The 17,249-nt window shown below is 38.3% G+C and overlaps 1 protein-coding gene across 1 annotated transcript; it reads right to left on the minus strand.

Annotated features, from left to right (window-relative positions):
* Positions 1 to 1,123: 1,123 nt before the first annotated feature.
* Positions 1,124 to 10,372, minus strand: LOC119793645 (zinc finger protein 260-like). The gene is made up of 2 exons (XM_038300857.1): positions 10,093 to 10,372; positions 1,124 to 3,665 (listed from the first exon to the last, which is right to left on the minus strand). The coding sequence occupies exons 1-2, from the start codon at positions 10,250 to 10,252 to the stop codon at positions 1,846 to 1,848; spliced, it is 1,980 nt and encodes a 659-aa protein (XP_038156785.1). The 5' UTR covers positions 10,253 to 10,372; the 3' UTR covers positions 1,124 to 1,845.
* Between the last annotated feature and the right edge of the window lie 6,877 nt (positions 10,373 to 17,249).

The following is a 17,249-nucleotide window of genomic DNA, read 5'->3' on the forward strand; positions in this document are numbered from 1 at the left end:
CCTTACCCTAAACCTAACCATTGCGGGGTTCATACCTAACCCCAACCTAAACACAATTCACATCTTATTCCCAAATCTGAATCCTGAGACAAAAACAGTGGGGTCCAGGCCCCGTGTCCCTGAAGACGGGCCCCACAATGTATTACAAACAAGAGCACAAACACACAATCACGTACTCATAAAAGTTCCCATATAGCCACTTTCCCACTAAAAATAGCGGGTTAACATTTGTTTTTCAAGAATGGGTCAACACGCTAACAATCAACATTTGGCCCCCTTCCCATTGGTGAAAAAATCTGGGTCTGACCCCTTGCTGGCAGCTGTGTGGGCTCTGTCTCCCTGCTGCTGCATGTCTGGTGACACTATCCTGCTGGGTAAGCCTTGATGATGTCACCAGTGCGACAGAAATCAGGAAAGTAAAAAATTGATATCAACATTTAAATAAGCCAGGGTGTAGTAAGTGTGATTTATCGTTTTTTTCTCTCAGAATCTCTCAGAGCCAAGGCAATTTTAATGTCGGTCACTTGCCGAATCGTTTGACACGGGTAGACACGCGTAAATGAGCGGTTCCCATTGCTAATAAAAGCAAATTGTTCCCTGTGCTCTGGTCCCCTCTGTTACAGCCCTAGGCTCTTGGGGGCCAGTCTGGGTCTGCTCACACCTGCTATTCAAAATGTGCTTGTGCTGAAAAAGCCTTTTAAACATGTAGTTTAAAAGTAGTTCAAGATAACGTTATGTTTAATATTAAGCTACAATTCTGTATAGATCTGTAGAACATTATTTGATCTTCATCAATATTGCTTTTGATGTTTTTATACGCAAATTTACTGTGTTCATTGGTTACTGCCTCTTCCATTGTGGTCGGTGTGTTTCTTTTCCAATAATTTCTTGCAGGTCTAAAGGCAGACTTCAAGGAATAATCCTGTATTTATGTTGTTTTTTTCTTTTCTTTGCTCTCTCTCCTGGATTCCTGTTCCTCCTCTTTCCATATCTGACTATTGCATATGAATTTTCTCTAATGCCAATTCTAATTAAGTTTAATACAAAATGAAATGACCAAGTGAAACTTAATAGCAATAGAAATGAGCAAACCTGCTGGGTCATTATACAGAACAGAGAAATGTATTTTCAGTGCTTCGTTGGCAGACAGGACACAAACAAACCATCTAATGTTGATCTTTTTTTATTTTTACAATATTTTAATTCATAGATTTATAAGTTCATATAAAGTTGCATTACTTACATGTTTTAATACTTTCAAAATGTATATATGTGAAGTCATTTTTACTTTGTCCCAAAAGAGACATTTTTCTCAGGAAGAAAACATAAGAAGCTGGATTCAACATATGCTGGAAATAAACACACACACACACACACACACACACACACACACACACACACACACACACACACACACACACACACACACACACACACACACACACACACACACACACACACACACACACACACAAAAACCAGGAGACAGCATAAAGACAGAAAAACTATTATAAACACGATTCCGAGGATCTATTGACTGTGAAAAAATGTATGCATCATTTATTATTATTTTTAAGTTGATTAATTATTCTATCAAAAAATGACCAAAACTAATTTGAGCATATACAATCTTAGAAAAACTTACAGTACAATTTACTATTTTATTGTAAATCTGCAAGTTGAATGATTTCTTGTCATTTTTGTGGTTTCATTTTATGAGATATTAGACTTCCAAAGTTAGCAATGCTTTTCCCCCACATATTAGACATTCAAAGGTTTCTCATTAGAGTGGGTTTTCTTGTGAGAATTTAAATTTCTATCGATTATGAAACTTTTTCCACATGTCTAACATGAAAAAAGTCTCTCACCTGTGTGGGTTCTGATGTGATATTCCAAACTTCTAATATAAGAGTAACTTTTTCCGCACGTTCCACAAGTGAAAGGTTTCTCTCTAGTGTGGGATCTCAAGTGAACATATAAAGTACTCAACTGAGAGAACCATTTTCCACATGTCTTACATAAAAAAGGTCTCTCACCTGTGTGGATTCTCAAGTGACTATTTAAACTGCTCAACTGAGAGAAACTCTTTCCACATGCTTTGCAAGTATAAGGTTTGTCTCCTGTGTGGGTTCTTATGTGAACCTTTAAAACACTAACCGTGGAGAACCTTCTTCCACATGTCTCACAGGAAAAAGGTCTCTCATCTGTGTGGGTTGTGATGTGATATTTTAAATTTTTACTATAAGAGAAACCTTTTCCACATGTCTTGCAAACAAGAGGTTTCTCATTTGTGTGGGATCTCCTGTGAACGTTCAAGGAACCCACGGAAGAGAAGCTTTTTCCACATGTCTTACAAGTAAAAGGCTTCTCACCTGTGTGGGTTCTAATGTGTACATTTAAACTACTCATGCAATTGAAACTTCTTCCACATGTCTTACACATAAAAGGATTCTCCCCTGTGTGGGTTCTAATGTGAACATTTAAACGATTAACTCTCGCAAAACTTTTTCCACATGTCTTGCAAGTAAAAGGTTTCTCTCCTGTGTGAGTTCTGATATGATCATTTAAAGTAGATCTTTGAGCAAAACTTTTTCCACACGTCTTACAAGTAAAAGGTTTCTCGCCCGTATGGGTTTTATAATGTTTTTTCATGGTATACTTATTCTTCAAGACTCTCCCACATATTTCACATTTAAAAGTCCCTTTCTTTGTAGCAGTTTGAGTATGAATATCTGACACAGCGGAGCTGCTTCCTTTCTGATCTCTGTTCTCCACTACCGGAGGCCTATGAAAGGAAGTACGCTCAGTTCTTTTTTTTCTTTTACTTGAATCCATCAAAGTAATCGACTGCTTCTGGACAGGCTGATCTTCCTGCTGACGGGTGATTGGGTCCTTCTGGTCCCTCCCTAGTGGCAGAGTGGAGCTGGTTCCTTCCTGATCTCTGTTCTCGGCTACAGGAGGCCAATCAAAGCAGGGCTGCTCAGTTTTTGACTTTCTTTTGCTTGACCCTATTTCATGAATACTAGAGTTCTCCATCAAAGTCATGGACTGCTTCTGGAAAGGCTTCTCTTCCTCCTGCCCGCTGCGTAGGTCCTCTACAGGTGGCAAATATCCTACTAGCCTATGTTCATAGCCAGATACTGATGAATATTGTTCATCCTTTACTTTGAGTAGTAGAGATGCTGGTTTCTCATCATCTTCATTCCATGAAGGTCCTGGTTTATCTTGTTCTTGATTTAGCAGCAAATCTGGCTCCTTCAGATTCTCTTTAGCCCACATATACTCTGGTTCCTCAGCTCCTTCGCTAATCATTGCAGGTTCTGGGGGCTCTTCTTCCCGTTTAATCCACGAAGGCCATGATTCGCTTTGTTCTTCATTTAGTAACAAACCTGGTATGTTTGGATCCTCTTTAGTCCATTTGGACTCAGGCTGTTCATCTTCTTCTTTAACTGGCACAGGTTCTGTCAGCTCTTCCTCCTCTTTAATCCATAGCGGTCCTTGTTCATTCTGTTCTTCAATAGGAGGGTGAAATGATTTCATCTGATTCTCTTCAGTCCAATAAGATTCTGATTCCTCCTGGTTCTGGATGGACCTCCTCTCCTGGTTATAGAGTTGTTGGGACGCCGAAGCTTCCTCAGAATTAGGGGCATGTGGCTTTGTGAGACCTGGGAGGAAAAAAAAAATACTATAAAGCAATACATGATGTTATTTCACAACAACCACTGTTTTGGGATTGTTCTCAGTCACCTGGGGCTTTTGGAAACAAACAGCTGGGGTTCAGTTCTGGTAGTTAAAAAGGTCCTCTTATTTTCGAAAATGGCAATGCCCTACTGCTACTCCAATGTGCCTGCAGTGAAATGTTTATTTAAAATGCTGAGGTGCCTTTCCACTCAGATTTTTCCTTAGTTGTTTTTATAGTAATTAAATAGAAACCAATTTAGCTTACATTAATTTAATTTAATTACATTAATTAAATGACAGGTACCAGATCCTCATGTTAGGGTGGATGGATTTTCCCTCCACCAAAGACAGCCAAAGCATTAGGTGGAGAACTCTGCTTATTTTTGACTTTTGACTTTTAACAGCACTTTATTTACACAATTCAAACATATATACAATTGACGTAAAACAAGTGTCAGTTAAAATCACTATTATAGTAAAACAAGTGTCAGTTAAAAATCATTAAATGATGAGCTTGTTAAAATGCAGTTCTCCATCATCTGACACAGTACATAAAATGTTTTTAAAACCCCACAACTGAATAAAATCCTCAATGTTCTGTGTGGCTCTATGGAAGTGAAACTCAACTCATAACAGTTAAAAGGAGAACTTGATCTGAACATGGAACTTCTTAAGGTGAGTTACAGACAAAATTATCTTCACCTTGAGTTTTCCCATGTCATTATATGTGCGGTAAACATTCCTCTGTCAAACAATGGAAAGACTGCCACATAAACTTTCCTCGAGTCACACAAGACCAGCAGCTTTCCTTCCCTGATGCATTGTTTGTCATCCACAGAGATTTTAACCCCTGCCCAATCAATTTCACTGTATGATCAGTGTTCTGAATTGGCGCCATATAAATAGACTGAATTTAATTGAATATTCATGGATGTTGATGAATAAAGGTTTCTCTTAACAGGACCAATGTCTATTTGAAGGAAATGTATCTCTATTTAACCCTAACCCATCAACAATCCCTGGATAACTTTTGGCAGAGCTGGAACTTAACAGCCTGGTAGCTTAGTGTACCCCCCGCCCCTCTTCCGGCTAAGGACGGGCGACTCATGGCTCTCTGCTGAGGTCCGGTTCAGTCAGTGGCACAGCAGTCGACACTTCATACCCCACATCCCTTGGGCCAGTGAACCAGTGGGCTGGTCTGTAAAGTGTTGACATCAACTCAGGGCTTTGTTTGGAATCGTCCGTTTTATGGTGGAAGTTCAGAATTATGAGATTTGTAGAGAAAAGAGGTGTTGATGGGGTTTGAACTTCTCTGTATGTCCATTTCACCCACTGAACTATCGTTATTAATCTATGACAATATAAACGAGATTATGCATTCTATGAACCCTTTTAAGACCAATTATTTCTAACATAATGTTAATGTGCATAAGACATTAGTACGAACATATTTTGTGTGCTTATCTGTTCTTTCAGTATAAAGCCCGGCGTACACTGTGCAAATTTTTTCAATCGTTGCACGCATCTGCTGCTCACACTGTACGACTAAAGGCAGAGTTTATTCGTACAGTGTGAGCAGCAGCTCACGATTTATGTTTGGGCCGACGCTCAGATGCAATCTACCTGCTCACACTGTTAGAATAAAAACCACGTCAGACTTAGCTCCGCAGTGCGATGGAGCTGATCTGACGTGTCTATCCTGAAGCCAAACAAATAGAAGGGGGAATATTAAGCTCACTATACTGAACCGTGCTACCTTGGCAATTTTGTGCTGAAAGTAAAAAAAAAACAACAAAAAAAACACAGCGTATTCGGAAAAAAGACATGGCTGAGCAAACGTGGCTGCTGCGGTCTGTCAATTTTGCAGACGGAGCTGCATTTCATTCATTGCATCCCTGTCACGCTGCTGTGTTTACATCTGAGAGGAGGAATAAAAAGAACAATCCTTGTATGCTCATGCGCCCTGAGCAATTTGCCCATGACAGTTGGGAGAAAATCAAACATGTTTGATATTCTCCCGACCTCACAATTTCTGATCAGGAGGTGGTCATGAGAGGCTGATCCCGCTCGTAACCCCCTGTACACTACACGACTCACGACGCACAATCAGGCTGAATGTCGGCCCGATCGAAAAATACTCGAACGACTGGAAAATCGCCCCGAAAATCACACAGTGTACGCCGGGCTTAAATGTGCTATTTGGACATTTCTGCTCACATACAGCACTATGATCTACATTGTTATTGAAATGCTTTGCTATATTCAGATTATCTTAATTTCCAAAACTGAATAAGAGTTTTTTTAAAAGACACAATTAATAGTAAAATACATTTCATATTTGTGGGCTTCTAGATCACATTATTCTATAGTTTTTTCTGGATTTTACATCAGATGGAAACTTGTTAAAAATATGTTTACGGTCCATATATCTTTTGGTCATTGCATTTCTGTGTCAGAAACGGGAATTAAAAAAACAAAAAAACAAATGGGCATTTGATTTTTGTTTTAAAATACAAAAAAGAAAATTGAAATTCAAAGTGTTTCTCTTTTTCATTGGAAAAAAGGGGAAATGCATATTTGAAAAAATGATTTATAATTACATTTCAGGAGACAAAAAACAAAAATGTTTTTGAACAGAATCGAAAAAAGGCTCATTTGTAGACAAAAAAAAGGCTAAATATTACAAAGGCAAATAAATGACTAAATAAATTACTTACTTTAACAGAGTTCTCCTCCCCCAAAAAAAGGTTCAATTTTAGTAGATCTTTATCAGATAGTGCAGTTATACATTTTAAAGAATCTGCTTCACTTTCTCTCTCCTCTGTGTCGCTAAGCAGTGCTGCAGAGTGCAAAAGCATAGCTTATTCCCCTTCACAGGTTGATGATTTTGTTGATGGGGTTGCTAGTTCTCTGCATATTGCCTTAGACTACGCAGCTCCTTTGAAGATGAAAACCGTTAAAAGTAGAAAGCTTGCTCCTTGGTTTAATGCAGAGCTGCGCACTTTGAAGCAAAATGCTAGGAAACTGGAGAGAAAATATCGCTCCACAGGCCTGCGAGAGTCCTTCCTAGTCTGGAAAAATAGTTTACTGCTGTATAAGAGGACCCTTTGTAAAGCAAGAGCAGCATACTTCTCCTCATTAATAGAGGAGAATAAGAATAAACCTAGATTTCTTTTTAATACAGTTGCCAAACTCACCCAGAGCCATAGCTCTGTTGAACCGTCCATTCCACCTGCTCTTAGCAGCAATGATTTTATGGGATTCTTTATAAGTAAGATTGATCTTATTAAAAATAAGATCATAAGCACTCCTCTATCCGCGATTGTACCTGAGGTAGTCATGGAATCTGAACCGGGTTTAGACTGCTTTGATCCAGTTGAACTCTCTGAATTAGCAAAATTATTGTCTTCATCTAAGCCTTCAACTTGTATGTTAGATCCAGTTCCAACCAGGTTATTTAAGGTGGTATTCCCTTTGATGTCCTCCTCCATTTTTAGATGTGATTAATCTATCTCTGTTACAGGGATATATACCTAAAGCTTTTAAGGTTCCTGGAATTAAACCTTTGCTTAAGAAACCGTCTCTTGACCCAGATGACTTGGTCAATTATAGACCTATATCCAATCTTCCTTTCTTATCTAAAATTCTTGAGAAAGTAGTTGCCAAACAAGTTTGCAATCACTTACACCATAATGAACTTTTTGAAGAGTTTCAGTCTGGCTTTATAGCTCATCATAGCACTGAAACAGCTCTGGTGAAAGTCACTAATGATATTCTCATGGCCTCAGATAATGGACTTGTATCTGTGCTCGTCCTGTTGGATCTCAGTGCTGCATTTGGTACAGTTGACCATAATATTCTTTAAGAAAGACTTGAATATTTTGTTGGAATTAAAGGAACAGCACTAGACTGGTTTAAATCTTATCTATCTGATCGAATTCAGTTTGTTCATGTTAATGATAGATCTTCAACATGCTCAAAGGTTACCTGTGGAGTACCACAGGGATCAGTGCTAGGACCAATTCTCTTTACTTTATACATGCTCCCAATTGGTAGAATTATTAGACAGCATGGGATTAATTTCCACTGTTATGCTGATGATACCCAGCTATATCTGTCTATAAATCCAGATGAAGCTAACCCATTACATAGATTACAGGCATGTCTTGAAGACATAAAAACCTGGATGACTCTTAACTTTCTCCTTCTGAATGCAGACAAAACAGAAGTTATAGTCTTTGGACCAGAGTCTTTGAAAAAGAAGCTGATTAGCCAGTCACTTCATTTGGATGGGATTAAACTGATTTCAGATAATAAAGTAAAAAAATCTTGGTGTTATTTTTGATCAGGACCTGTCATTTAAATCCCATATCAAAGAGGTTTCTAGAATTTCCTTCTTTCATCTGAGGAACATTGCAAAAATTAGAAATATCCTGTCCAGGGGTGATGCTGAGAAACTAGTCCATGCATTTGTTACTTCAAGGCTGAACTATTGTAATTCTTTACTATCAGGAAGTCCATAAGCTGTAGTTAAAAGCCTTCAGCTGATCCAAAATGCTGCAGCCAGAGTTCTGATGAAAATGAAAAAGAGAGATCACATCTCTCCTATCCTGGCTTCTCTTCATTGGCTTCCTGTTAAATCAAGAATAGAATTTAAAATCCTCCTTCTCACATATAAAGCCTTAAATGGCCAAGCTCCATCTGATATCAGAGATCTGATTGTTCCTTATGTTCCTAACAGAGCACTTTGCTCTCAATCTTCAGGTTTACTAGTGGTTCCTAGAATTTCTAAAAGTAGAATGGGAGGCAGATCTTTTAGTTATCAGTCTCCTCTCCTGTGGAACCAACTACCAGTTTTAGTCCGTGAGGCAGACACCCTGTCTACTTTTAAGGCTAGGCTTAAAACTTTCATTTTTGATAAAGCTTATAGTTAGAGTGGCTCAGGTTATCTTGAGCTATCTCTATAGTTATGCTGCTATCGGCTTAGACTGCTGGAGGACATTATTCTGCTTCATTCTCTCTCTATTCTCCTATTCTGCAGAATCTGTTAGTTCAATCTCTAACGTTCTGCCCTCTCTGCTTTTCCTCAGAGGAGCTTCATCTGGTCTGTTCCTGTTTGGCTGTGACGTCATCCTGGAGAGAAATATCAGCTGTGCTGCTTCCATCAACACCCTTGTTTATAGATGCTGGAGATCGGCCTGTTTTCCAGTGTAGTCCTGTTTCTCTGACCGTGACTGAGTGGATGTGCTCTCTTTGTCCTCTGGCATGGGAGATGGCTTGGAGCTCGTCTGCCTGGCTGTGTGTTTCCTGGACGGGGCCGCCTTTTACAGCTGCTTTTTGTGTCTCTGCTTCTGTCTCCTTGAACCCCAGTCGGCCTCAGCAGATGGCCGCTCACACTGAGCCTGGTTCTGCTGGAGGTTTCTTCCTGTTAAAAGGGAGTTTTTCCTCTCCACTGTCGCTACAAGCATGCTTAGTGTGAGGGATTGTATTTGAGTCAATGAGTCGATTCAATCAACTGGTTTTCCTTAGAGAGAAAACTTTGTATCAATTTGACTGGATGATCTGGTTGAACTGTAAAGTGCCTTGAGATGACATGTGTTGTGAATTTGGCGCTATATAAATAAACTGAATTGAATTGAATTAAATAAAGAAGCTAATTAAAAGAGTTATATACATTTATGTCTCACTGTATGATTTAATTTCTACTTACATTTATTTGTTTAGTGTATTTTTGGTGTCAATTAATTGTATGCTAATTTATTTATTGAGTATTTATTTATATCTGTATTTATTTTTATATATGGCAGAGTCAGTCCTCCATACTCCACTGAACCATTTGGTATAATAGCTATAGTTAAAGTTTTCAGGGGAAAAAAACTATGTGAAAATTAGTTCAATATTCAGCGATTTATAGTTGACCAAAATTGATTCTGTGCCTGGTCAACACATTACACTGAGCAGAGCAGTCGACCGCCCCAAGATGGCGCGCCTAAATCTCGTCAGCTGCTATAGCCGAGAGCGGTCGATGCGGGGTCTACTCTTTATAAATGTCTATTTATGGGCCCTAAGAGTCGAGAACGAGCTTTGAAAGCCGCAGAGGGAGCGGAAGTCAGATGGACGCCAAGACCAGTGTCCTGTCAGATGAGCATACCCGGTCAGACCAGCATACCCATAGTTATCCCATTAGTTTATGCCTTTAGTTATGTTCAAAAAAAAAAAAAAAAAAAAAGCGTATGACGATCTGACCTTGTATTATGTTTTTTTTTTTTTTTCATTTTGTATAAAACTAAAGGCATGCGCATTGACTAGTGGTATGCTGATCTGACAGAACACCAGTCAGATCGGAAACCCCGAGAAAAAAGCCCAGCGGCTAAATTACAAACAGATCAGATACTTTCTGTAGCTTCCTACCGATTCTGAGGAGTTTTATCTGCGGGTTCCAGCAGGTTTCCATCAGTCTGATGTCTTCCTCGTAGCGGACGATGTTTTTTTCAACCTCTGTGAAGATTTCTTCAGCAGCAGCAGTTAGTCGCTCTCTGATAAACTCCCTCAGACGCTGAACTGAAGACATTATTACTGAAACTATTGAAATACGCAGCTGAAATATGAAAACTAAACTTTTTACTTGCTGGGTCCAGGCTAGCGACAACTAAATCCTTCCTCCAGCGCCAGCGCTCCACCCCGCTGCGCTCCAGACCGCCTGCGCAAAGCAAAGCCAACATCCTCCGCTTTTCCTCCCTTCCTGCTCCACTCAGACTTCCCTGGAGCGCGACTTTGTTATTATATTCATAGGAGCAAAACGTGCGGAAGTGAACGCTTAATTTAATATGACACAATTTAAAAATCAGCATCCAGCATATGTTCAGTTTCTTTTCATTTTGTTGTAACAGATAGGCTATAATATGATGATATAAAACTGGTTTGGATGAACTCTGCTTGTCCTCTACCTCCAAACTCAGCATCTCTTCATCCATGCCTGCGATCAGAAGTTTGTTTTGAAGTTGTCAGATTCACTCTTGAAAGTTTTTACAGGATTTGATTAAACTTTTAAGCCTCTCTTGCATCCAATCGTTTAATGAAACGGTCTTAGGTTTTGAGAATATATAAGAATTATGCTATAATTTCAATTATCTTCATTTATTCACTGGATTGCTGATTGCCCGTTGGTAGTACTGGGCTGAAATGAAGCCACTGGCCGCCATATTGGTACTCCCTAGTTAAACAGGTGTTATGCCCAAAAGTGCATGCCTGCCGAAAAATGCATCCCCAGTCGCGGGAGCGCGCCTCGCTCTGTTGAACTGCATATCGACGAGGAAAACGGATTAAAATATGTTCAATGGAGCTTAGGTTCTTATATTAATGATATAAAAACGTTTAAAAATACCTCTCGTGGGAAAAAAGTTGTGGTTATTTGGCAGATTAATTTACAAAAGTACGGATTTTTTGAACAACATTAAATCCAAAGATTTTGACCATGGTACGGCTGATTTATTTGTTGTGGTCTCTTGCTATTTACACACAACACTAAACCGTGACAGCCGACGTGAGTTTTGAGTTTGCAAAGCTTTCTCTTAAGTGGAAAATCAAACGCGCATCTACATAGCACAGCGTTCACAGACCAGTGAGATGCGTTCGCTGCGCGTCAGAAAGCTATGGTGCATTCAGGAGCATTGGAACATTTTAAACTTACAAGAATGAGGCATAAAACAGAACTGTATTTTTACTGAACTGTATGGTATTTTTTTTGTTTGTTTGTTTATGCACATCTGCTAGCTTTTTATTCTAAAAAATCTATAATATTACAGCAGCAATTTATCAAGGTTTTTCAAAATCCTGTTTAAAAGCTCCAAATGGGGCTTCAGATCATATGAAGCAACAATTGCACTGTCATTGTTTTACAGGGCAGAATTTGCATTTGCTGATCCTTGTACTTAATTACTGATGAATATACAGGAATACAGATGTACAAGTGTCAACTCCTCTGAGATAGCAGGGGATGCAGTTTTTGGCAAGGACCTGCCACAAAATGCATCCCCCTTGTTTTTAACCTAAGAATTGTCCTACACACATGAAATTCACACTGGTACCTCAGCACACATGTGGAAGCAGGTAGAAATTGAAACATCAGCTACAACTGTATATTTCTGGAAAAAAGCAGGGGATGCAATTTTTGGCAAGGACCTGCCAAAAAATGCATCCCCCTTGTTTTTAACTTAAAGTTTGTCCCACATACATGAAATTCACAAAGGTACCTCTGCACACATGTGGAAGCAGGTAGAATTTTCACATCAGCTACAAATCTATATTTCTGGAAAAAAGCAGGGGATGCAATTTTTGGCAATGACCTGCCAAAAAATGCATCCCCCTTGTTTTTAACTTAAAGATTGTCCCACATACATGAAATTCACACTGGTACCTCAGCACACATGTGGAAGCAGGTAGAATTTGTCACATCAGCTACAAATCTATATTTCTGGAAAAAAGCAGGGGAAGCAATTTTTGGCAAGGACCTGCCAAAAAATGCATCCCCCTTGTTTTTAACTTAAAGATTGTCCCACATACATGAAATTCACACTGGTACCTCAGCACACATGTGGAAGCAGGTAGAAATTGAAACATCAGCTACAAATCTATATTTCTGGAAAAAAGCAGGGGATGCAATTTTTGGCAGGTCCTTGCCAAAAACTGCATCCCCTGCTATCTCAGAGGAGTTGACACTTGTAGGTCTGTATTCCTGTATATTCATCAGTAATTAAGTACAAGGATCAGCAAATGCAAATTCTGCCCTGTAAAACAATGACAGTGCAATTGTTGCTTCATATGATCTGAAGCCCCATTTGGAGCTTTTAAACAGGATTTTGAAAAACCTTGATAAATTGCTGCTGTAATATTATAGATTTTTTAGAATAAAAAGCTAGCAGATGTGCATAAACAAACAAACAAAAAAAATACCATACAGTTCAGTAAAAATACAGTTCTGTTTTATGCCTCATTCTTGTAAGTTTAAAATGTTCCAATGCTCCTGAATGCACCATAGCTTTCTGACGCGCAGCGAACGCATCTCACTGGTCTGTGAACGCTGTGCTATGTAGATGCGCGTTTGATTTTCCACTTAAGAGAAAGCTTTGCAAACTCAAAACTCACGTCGGCTGTCACGGTTTAGTGTTGTGTGTAAATAGCAAGAGACCACAACATACGTAGTTTACTTTAAGTTAGAATGAAAAAAATACGCACATCATAATGAAGTCTCTAAATAATTTAATATAATATATATTATTCATATCAGTCACAAAAAAATGAATGTGTAAATGGAGCATAATAAAACAGATGTGGCAAAACTGATGATGTACATGTAATATACATGTACTTATTACATTGTTAACTCACACACACACACACACACACACACACACACACACACACACACACACACACACACACACACACACACACATATATATATATATATATATATATATATATATATATATATATATATATATATATATATATATATATATATATATATAATTTTTTTTCCCTCAAAGTAACATGAAATATATTTTAGCACATGACTTTTTAAAATGATAAATACAACAAACACTAGAAAAACGACAATGTCATCCACTTGATAAAAAATGACTACATTGACATTTCTCAGTGAATTACTTTTTATTTACTCTACTTTCCAGGGGCGCTGCCAGGAATTTGGGGCCCCATGAAAGATAGACTTCTGCGTTGGTCTGGTTGATGAAGGTAAATTCTCAACTCTGTGAGCTTTCTGGCTTAGTTGTTTGGCCTCTGTGTTATTTACAGACACACAATATGCCCAATAAATGCTGGATTAATCCTGGTTTATTTTTTGAAAACTAAAAATAAAACATGACAAAACAATATAAATCCTGGAATAATGTTCCGTATCAGACAGCTGGGGGGCATCATTAGTGGTGTGATCACCGTCCTGAGGAGGAGTAACTAAGTAAACTTGGGTCATGGTATTGGATGCTTTCTCCCTCTCTCCTCTTTCTCATCCCTTTCCGTTCCTTTTTTAAACCCAGACTTTGTGGTACATTTTTCAGCCACGGACGTTTTTACCAAACTGTTGTTTATTTACACATTTTCTTGTTTATTTCTTTGGTTATCACTACGTCAAACGACGTGTGTGTCACCGGTATGAGCGAACTGCCGGTGAGAGATTTGGAGACCTGATGCAATGCAGGACCTGAGGACCAAACAATTTCCAGCAATATCATGGGAGGGGGGGTGTCAATATATTTATGCTTTGTTCACTGTTTACTGCTGAAAAATGAGGGAGAACATGAAGATTATTTTACTGCTGGATTTTCTATTTATATTTGAAATTTATAGTGGAACAAATCTTCTCTTCCTCTTTTGGGCCCCCCTCTCAGTGAAGCGCCCTTAGAATCGTCCTAACCTCCCCCCCCATATGGCACCCCTGGAAATGTGGCAGCATTTAGCTTCACTGACAAAGATTTGAGTTGTCTGGGAGGGCCTGTAACACACTCGGATAACGAGGGAATTAGGCGACTTTTTACGTGCTCTAGGGGTCCCCGGTGATGATATTTCATTAATGAAGGGCAGAAGGGGATTAAAACAGGAGAGCTAGTTAAGTCTTCAGACAAGGCCATGGCTTGATGCTAACATTTTTTTTAGCTGTCACTATTTGGTCAGAATTCTGAGAAAAAGGCAGAATTCTGAGATTAAAGCAAGAAGTCTGACTTTTTTCCCCATATTAAACTGAAATATTATTTAAAAATCAGTGAACTTTTTTTTATTTTTTCACTGGCCCTAATCCTCTTCCATAAAGTGAGGTTGGGAATATTTATCAAGTAGCTGGTGAAGATTCTTCATCATCTAGTTCAGTCATTACAAAAAAAAATTAAAAACAAACCATTTGACTTTGTTTTCTGAGTTTGAAGATGTTCGTTTCCCATCCATCGTCAAGTATTTAAAAAGCATCAGAATTAAGGCTGAAACCGAGGTTTTGGAGAGGAGGAGATTGCTTTGCTAGCGACTTCATTATTGACATTATATTTGAAACACGATAAGTATTTATATTAGACTTAGACTGATTTATTTTGTAATTTTGTGTACACAAGTGTAAACAAAAAGACATTTAGTTTAGAAGAGCTCTAGAAAATTTCATTTTTTAAAGTGCAGCCTTGATAGGGTAAGCAGCAGTAGTTGTTGAGCTGCCAACAATGCCTCCAGCTCCTGAAGCACTCGCTTCTCCTGGCTCAGGGGAGGAAGAGGACGATGATGACGATGCTGTGAGGGTGGTAGCCCCCCTGGGTTGAAGAGGCTGACGTGGTTGAAGCAGCAGTGGTGCAATCGGCAGGTTTAGCAGCGACAGACGATGCTGGAGAAGGTGTGGAAGTCGGAGGGGGCCGGGAGGAGTCAGCTGGGGATGTTTCAGCATTTGGCACTGCATGAAAAGTGGGATTTTCGTCAATATATGGCACTGTAGATTGTCGTGGAACTTCAGGTTAGCGGCAGTTTACGGCAATTTGCAGGCTTCGACGAAAACTCCCGTAAATTGTCAGAAATTGACGTGGAATTTCTTAGGCAGTGTTCCCCCCTATGCCTCCCCCCCATGGAATTCTAGGGGAGGCTTTAACATGTAAATGAACATGCTGTGAGCTATACAAATGCAAACCAGGGTTGCAGGGGGGGTTTTACCCCCCCCCCCCCCTGCAACCCTGGTTTGCATTTGGGTAAGAAAATCTCTGAAAATCTGCATTTGGGTAAGAAAATCTCTGATACAAAGAGATCAGGTATAGCCTCTTACATTTTAGCTTGAATTGATTTATTTAATTAAAGTATAGAGACCAAAACAGATCTTTAGCTGACAGAGCAATACATTTAGAGCTGTAATTATTTTTTTTTAAATTTGCATTTAAGATAAAAAAATAAAATGTTGTCTGTCAATATGCTCAATTCACAATTACTTAAGTGGAAAAGTTTCAAGAAATGATTCTGAGATGATTCACTTTATAACATGGCGCATTATCCTGTTGGAAGTAGCCATCAGAAGATTGGTACACTGTGGTCATAAGGACATAGGTCAGCATGCTAAATTGGTTTTAAGTGGCCCAAAGTGTGGCAATAAATATCCCCCAAATAGATGGTAGAAATAGATCAGGCTCAGTATAGCCTAATTATAGACTCTTACATTTTAGCTTGAATTGATTTATTTAATTAAAGTACGCTAGATTACTGTGTATGCAAATGTTATGTAAAAAAAAAATACACAAAATAATTTACTTCAAAAATTAGTTTTAATCAGAATCAGTTGGCTGTAATGGTTAATTTTTTTTTTTTAGATTTCCACTTTTTTTTTTTTTTTGTTATTGAATATATAAGAAAACAATAACAATCTCAAATAACAAGTCAATAACAAATATTTCAATACAAGAAGAAATATCACAACTCCTGCTTTTGAAAAATAAAATTAAATGCACAGGCTGAAAAAAAGTATAAAATAAAATAAATAAAAATAAATAAAATAATAATAGTAGTTAAAGTAAATTAATCAGTGGGGACTACCAACTGAAATTCTTCAATTAACTCAAACAATTTAATTGCATTTAAATTCTGCATCTTTCTCAGACATCTTTTGAAAAGGGAAAGTTCATTTTTGAGAGCAGAGATTGAGAGGGAGCATTTTGCATAGCGACATTTATGGATATAATACTTTGTTACAATTATTAGAATATTAATTAAAAATTCCAAATTTTTTTTCTTTAATGGATAAACCGAATTAAATGTTTTGCCAGGAAATAAAATCTAAATTTATTGTTTTAGAAGACAGAAAGGTTCGAAGTTGATCCCATAAGTTTAATACTTCTTTACATTCATAAAAAAGATGTTTAGTTGTTTCCAATTGAGTTGTACAAAAGCCACAATTCTCAACATTAAACTTAAATCTCTCTCTTAAAAACTCATTTGAAGGATATATGTTATTTATTATTTTAAATTGTAATTCTTTATATTTAGGAGGAATTGGGAATTTCAAATAATTTGTCCTAATTTTGACTATCATAGATTTCTTAAAATTTTGTAAGAGAGCTGTGCTTTTTGTTCTTCCTGGGTACATATTATTTATAGAATATTGATTCAAAAACTTGTTGTTGCATTTATTATCTCTAATGTCCACCTGCTCAAATTCAATCTTATGGAGACAAACAATTGCAATTGCAAACAATTTATAGGTGCATTACCGCCACCTTCCAGAAAGGAGCGACGCGAGCTCTTCTCGCGAGTCCTTCCGTATAACAATGACGTCGTATGTGATTGGAGGAGCCTGATGAGCCTTCGGCCCCATCGTCCAATCACGTGTGAGCTTTTGTGCACTACGACTTCTCGCGAGACCAGCATATTAGCAGACATGTTTGTGTTACTATACTCAGAAGAGCTTCATCTCCAGTTACCGTGTTTGTATTTTGTTGTTACGTGAACAATGGCTGCACGACGTCTCGCGTTCAACTCGCCTCCAACTGCTCCTAGTCCACAACTTTCGGCCAGCCCGCAGACTGACGAGAAGAAAC

The sequence above is a fragment of the Cyprinodon tularosa genome, unplaced genomic scaffold (assembly GCF_016077235.1).
Source record: "Cyprinodon tularosa strain WSP-4 unplaced genomic scaffold, ASM1607723v1 ctg1122, whole genome shotgun sequence".
Lineage (NCBI taxonomy): Eukaryota > Metazoa > Chordata > Actinopteri > Cyprinodontiformes > Cyprinodontidae > Cyprinodon > Cyprinodon tularosa.